We start from the raw sequence: 6,000 nt of genomic DNA, 5'->3' as shown, positions 1-6,000 counted from the left end.
ATTTTTTAATTAATTATAGAGTAAAAATTTAAAGGTTGTAATATGCTCTAAATTTTTATTATTTATATATTTGAAATTTAGTTTCCATATTTTTATTTTCGGTCATTTAATCTCTTTATTTTTTGAGTTGAAAAATATAAGTTTATTTATTAACACTGTTAAAATTCATTTGTTAAGTTTGTTGGTGTGACAGTTTGAAATTTTTTTTAAATATTCACTTGATATTCATGCATCAAAATAACATAATAATGAACTTAAATTTAATACAGAATTTTAACAGTGTTAATAATTCTTAAAATTCACATCAATATTTTAAATCTCAAATAACTAAAAATTAACTAATCTTATATGATTAAAAAATATAGAAAATTAGAATTGAAATTTAGAAGGTAAAAGAAAATGAAAATGAACAAGTGTCGAGTAAGGAAAGCTTTAGGGCCTTGTAGTATAGATATATTATATCTATGATTTCTCCTAATTAGTATTGTTATTATTCCTTTAAACAAGCAGATATTATTTTTTCTTTTTCCAATTTTCATCACTTCTTCTCGCCTATTCGAAGCGGCAATGAGGTAGCTCCACCATTCAAATACCCAAATACCCCACTATACTAAGCAGATCTAATTCCGGAACATAGCTTATTTCTCAACCAAAATGACTGAAAACCATAAGTTCCAACTGGGGACAATTGGTGCTTTGAGTTTATCGGTTGTCTCCTCTGTTTCCATTGTTATATGCAATAAGGCTCTTATCAGCACTCTTGGTTTCACATTTGGTCAGTTTCATCATATTTTATTCTCCCCTCATTGATTTCTCTATTCATTTTTCTTCTTATATATAGATTCCACGATGTCTTATATTGCTTTTCATTAGAATTGAATACCTCCATATTCACCCCTTTTTTAATTTTGGATTTAAAATGTCGTTATATATATGTATATATATATCTTTCCTGTTTGATTTATTATGCTGTCAACAAATCGATCCGATCACAATAACTAAAAATGGTTTTTTTGATGAATTTCAACCCGAAGAAATAAGGTGCAAGATAAATATTGTAATGGTAATTGATTAGAATCACAATCTGTGTGGGTATATATGAAAATAATTTGATAAGGTATTTTATTTCTAAGCATCAGTTACGTGCTCAAATTAATCAGGTCGGTGTGATCCTACAATTTCCCGATTATGTAATCAAATGAACTCAAATGATTATGAGTTAGCTTCTATCCATGCTTCATTTGTGACGAGTGATTTTTTATTGTTACTGTACAATTAGAGGTTAGTACTCTTACACACGATAGGAATGTATTCGCACCACACACGCATATATTACATCCAAAGGAGCTCCCCAAATAGAAGTCTACCATTTGCTCCGGAGGGTCGAACATCCTTGACAAGTGATTTTTGGTAGTTGGTGGATAACTTATAATATAATATGAGTTATAGTTTGTTGAAATCATATGTGGTTAACTTGAAACACATCATTAGAATTTCTCATCTTTACTTGCTTCTTGTTTGTTGAATTGTTTATACTAATTTTATGGGTTGGGTTCCGCAGCCACAACTTTGACAAGTTGGCATCTCCTGGTCACGTTTTGTTCTCTTCATGTGGCCTTATGGATGAACTTGTTTGAGCACAAGCCTTTCGATGCCACAGCTGTCATGGGATTTGGTATTTTGAATGGGATATCCATTGGGCTTTTGAATCTTAGTTTGGGTTTCAATTCTGTTGGTTTCTACCAGGTAAAGTTCTATTTTCCAGTTTTTGCCTAATCCCAACATAATTCGTACTGAAGATATCTTGTGCTTACTGCTTCTTGGGATATGGAAGTTTTAGTGCTATGTATATCCAGCTCAAAGTTTAGCCCTTCTTCCCTTTTTCTTTTTTTTATTTATTCTACAAGCATATTAGGAGCACCAATTTGTGATTTTTTGTTTTTTGTATTTTAGATGACAAAATTGGCAATTATCCCCTGCACTGTTCTTTTGGAGACCCTTTTCTTTAGGAAGAAATTCAGGTTAGTGATGAGCATGCTTGTTTTTTTGTATGTCTCAGATGTTCTTAGAATCTTGGTTGCTTACAATTGTAGTTTACATTTATATGCTATTTGCAGTAGGAATATCCAGCTTTCATTGGCCATTCTTCTTCTAGGTGTTGGAATTGCAACTGTGACTGATCTTCAGCTCAATCTCCTGGGTTCTATCCTTTCTTTGCTGGCAGTTATTACGACATGTGTAGCTCAAATCGTATCCTTAGCTGGAGTGTTTTTTTCTTTTTCTAGTTCATCTTATTTTTATTCTGTCATTTGTTTCCATGTTTCTCTTAAGTTGGTAAAGCTCCTTGACTCATTCTTCTTAGATGACTAATACCATTCAGAAGAAGTTTAAAGTATCTTCAACACAACTTCTCTACCAGTCTTGCCCTTATCAGTCTATAACTTTGTTCATCGTTGGTCCATTCTTGGATGGGCTTTTGACTAACCTGAATGTTTTCGCTTTCAAGTATACCCCTCAAGTGCTGGTAAGATTGGAATCGTTTTTGACAAATTCCACCCTTTTGATGCTTCTAATTGTTTCCCTGTGGAAACTTTGTTGCAGTTCTTCATTGTTCTGTCCTGCCTGATATCTGTCACTGTCAACTTTAGTACATTTCTGGTGATTGGAAAGACATCCCCGGTCACCTACCAAGTCCTAGGACACCTGAAAACATGCCTTGTTTTGGCCTTTGGTTATGGTCTACTTCATGATCAATTTAGCTGGCGTAACATTATGGGGATCTTGATTGCTGTAGTTGGAATGGTCCTATACTCATATTATTGCACTGTTGAAAGCCAGCAGCAGAAGGCTAGTGAATCATCAGCACAATTGCCTCAGGTAGTTCATCGCTAAACTGTCATACGCTATCCTTTTTCTTTCCTGATATCTTGGTATATACACTGACCACCTATATATATATATATCCTTATTCTTGAATAATGCAGGTTAAAGAAAGTGAATCTGATCCATTGATTATTGCAGATAAAGGAAGTGAGATCATGAGTGAATCTGATCCAAAAGCTCCTGCATGGAATTTGAAAAGGGATCTAGATGCATAAAATCTTCCAAATCTTAAAAAATTGTATTCAATTTTGGTAGATGAAACATTAGTGTCGCAAGTTTTGCAGCTGTGGTAGTAATAGTTCGGGTTATTTCGGAGATGACGGCAATGACAACGTTGTATAGAATGTTAGTGTTGGAGAGTGGAAGGAAGGCAAATGCGTAATGACAGTAGCAATTTCGGCTGATGGTTGTATTATCAGGCTTAGGCGTGGGAGTGGAAAGCATGCCCGAACTTGGCTTTGTTAAATTCTTTAGTACAATCTTTTACCAAGCATGCCTTGTGCATGCAGTTACTATTCTGTTTAATTAGAAACATTCTACAATTTTGAAGAAATGAAGGCTTATTCTCATTCTATTTTATTTATAGAATTCTAAATGTATCAATAGTTAATAGTTCCTCCATCTTGTCCTGGTTCCTCTGTAAGTTGGTGGTGCCAAGTATATTATAATAATATGTGGAAGAGCAGAGAGTGTGAGGTTTGGTCCAAGAGAACAGGAAATTAGAAATAGACTAGATTCAATCCGAAGAGATTGAAAGAGTTGAAATGAAGACTTTTGTCTTCGCCAAGACTCCAACATGATGATTGAGGAATATATATTTAGTTACGTGTTCGGCACTAAAGTTGCATGTAATGTGGGGAATTCAGTTCAAGCTGTCGATTGATTTTTTTTTTTGTTTGAACGTATGAATAGCTCGAGAATTCACTTCCTATCTTAGAAACATTACAAGGGTCATTGAGTACAACATCCCATCAAGCCAAAGATCGAACAGAAAAGTCGAGGCACACAGGCCTAAACACGACCTGACAAAAAGGTATGAGTGCCATAAACATGACCATGCCAAAACAACGAAAACCCCAGAGCCAATGGAGGTCTTTCTCAATAGGCCTTTGTTTCAACCATGAAAACATGGGATATATCGGAACCCGAACGAGTGGGCGGCGACCATTAGTTTGAAACTTGTTCTCTCTATTAGGGTGAGTATTCGATCGAGTCTGTTGAAAGCTGGACTGCATTGCAACATGAAACCAACAGCATGGTTGGCCATCAAGCTCAGCAGCATTGCTTGGTGCGCAAGATTGAAGCTGGACCGAATGAAGCAATCAACTTTGGATGTTTTGTTCTTTTGTAATTTAGTTTAGTTCAATCTTATCTTACTTACAAAGTTAGTAAGATTAAGTTAGTGAAATGATCTTTGATGTAATAGCTGATTGGTCAGCTACTTTTGAGCATAATTTTAGCTATTGCTTTGACTTGTATTAGTTGGAGCAGTTAAACATATTAGGTAACTGTCAAGCTATTTTTGCAACTCCTTTATATTTCAAAATTTGAATGAAATACATGATTTGATCAGTTACAAATTTTTGTTGTGCATTCAAGTTTTGTTTTTGCTGCTTTGTTTGTTCTCTTTTTGCTTCGATTCTTCATTGATTCTGCTTGCAAATCTGTTGAAGCATGCTGCCAATGTTCCAACAAATGGTATCATGAGGCCGAGTCTTTGAGGGGCCTTTGACATTCTGTTGTTTTCAAACCAAAAGCAAAGCTTAAAACAGTAAAGATCGAAGCCTTTGAACTTAGACAAGTAAAATGAAGACATACCTCCAGGCACACGATCTCTGGAGTGTAATCGAGAATGATGTTGAACCACCTCCACTGAGAGCCAATCCCACCATTGCTCAAATGAGGTAGCATGTTGAGGAGCGAGCCAAGAAGCATAAGGCTATGGCCAGTCTATAAAATGGAGTGTCTGATGTGATTTTCACTCGCATCATGGCATGTGACTCACCAAAGCAGGCATGGGAGAAGCTGAATGAGGAATTCATGGGGACTGACAAAACAAGGCAGCAGCAAGTGATCAATCTCAGTAGAGACTTTGAGAATTTGAGGATGAAGGAGTCTGAGACCATCAAGCAGTACTCAGACAGAATAATGGCCATTGTCAACAGCATAAGGCTCCTTGGAGTGGACTTAACAGAGAGCAGAGTTGTTGAAAAGGTCATTACAACTCTCCCTGAAAAATTCAAGTCAAAGATCTCTTCACTTGAGGACTCGAGGGACTTATCAGCCATTTCATTGTCGGAGCTGATAAGCTCCCTGTATGCACTTGAGCAAAGGAGGGCAAATAGGCAGGAAGAGAATCCTGAAGCTGCTTTCCAGGAAAAAGCCAGTGAAGGCTCGAGTTTGAGTGTGAAAGGTAAAAAGCCTTGGCACAATAGGAGAGTCAAATCAGGAAGAGATGAAGCAAAAAGAGTGTTTCCACCATGTGCTCACTGCAAGAAGACAACACACTCAGAAAAGTATTGCTGGTATAGGCTAGACATCCAATGCAGGAAGTGTAAGCAGTTTGGTCATGTGGAGAAGGTGTGCAAGGGCAAGCCAAAGGAGGCTACTCAGCAACAGGCTCGATCTGCTGAGGATTTACAAGCTCAGGAGGAGCATGTGTTCACAGCATCTTGTTTTGCTGGCACAACAAAGGCCATCAGTGATTGGCTATTAGACAGTGGTTGCTCACACCATATGGCAGCTGATGAGAAGCTGTTTAAAGGCCTAGACAGAAGCTTCTACTTGAAGATCAAAATTGGAGATGGGAAGCTAATTGAGGCTAAAGGCAAAGGCAATGTGTTGATCAGCACTGGTTCAGGTAATAAGCTAATCACTGATGTGCTCTTTGTGCCTGACTTAGACCAGAATTTGCTTAGTGTAGGCCAATTAGTGGAAAAGGGCTATGCCCTGGTCTTTAAAAATGGTTGCTGCAGTGTTCAAGATATGTATGGTCAGGATTTAGTTACAGTCTCTATGACTGATAGATGCTTTATGCTGGATGTTAGTCAAGAGGAAAGAAAGGCATACACCAGCCTTGTTGATAGCACTGACTTATGGCATAGGAGATTAGGCCAT

At 36.9% G+C, this 6,000-nt stretch overlaps 1 protein-coding gene across 4 annotated transcripts; it reads left to right on the top strand.

Moving 5' to 3' along the window:
• The first annotated feature begins 557 nt into the window (after positions 1–557).
• LOC105792450 (UDP-xylose transporter 3) lies at positions 558–3,471 on the top strand. 4 transcript variants are annotated; one of them, XM_052634338.1, is made up of 7 exons: positions 558–775; positions 1,562–1,746; positions 1,954–2,021; positions 2,118–2,250; positions 2,363–2,524; positions 2,602–2,877; positions 3,022–3,471. In XM_052634338.1, exons 1-7 carry the CDS (start codon positions 655–657, stop codon positions 3,040–3,042), a joined length of 966 nt encoding a protein of 321 aa, XP_052490298.1. In that variant the 5' UTR covers positions 558–654; the 3' UTR covers positions 3,043–3,471. The 4 variants fall into 4 exon arrangements, with proteins under 4 accessions (XP_052490298.1, XP_012476485.1, XP_012476486.1 ...); XM_012621031.2 differs by having other exon boundaries at positions 562–775; positions 2,985–3,471; XM_012621032.2 differs by lacking the exon at positions 558–775 and adding an exon at positions 1,294–1,410 and having other exon boundaries at positions 2,985–3,471.
• Positions 3,472–6,000: the final 2,529 nt, after the last annotated feature.

The sequence above is a fragment of the Gossypium raimondii genome, chromosome 8, assembly GCF_025698545.1.
Source record: "Gossypium raimondii isolate GPD5lz chromosome 8, ASM2569854v1, whole genome shotgun sequence".
In the NCBI taxonomy this organism is placed as follows: domain Eukaryota; kingdom Viridiplantae; phylum Streptophyta; class Magnoliopsida; order Malvales; family Malvaceae; genus Gossypium; species Gossypium raimondii.
The sequence above is the reverse complement of the archived record's forward strand: the minus strand, read 5'-3'. Positions and strand labels throughout refer to the sequence as shown.

Excerpts from the sequence above, each read along its gene's own strand:
- LOC105792450 (XM_012621031.2), top strand. The coding sequence starts at position 655 with ATGACTGAAAACCATAAGTTCCAACTGGGGACAATTGGTGCTTTGAGT. Across the intron at positions 776-1,561 it reads CACTCTTGGTTTCACATTTG|CCACAACTTTGACAAGTTGG; the intron begins GTCAGTTTCATC and ends TGGGTTCCGCAG. Across the intron at positions 1,747-1,953 it reads ATTCTGTTGGTTTCTACCAG|ATGACAAAATTGGCAATTAT; the intron begins GTAAAGTTCTAT and ends TTTGTATTTTAG.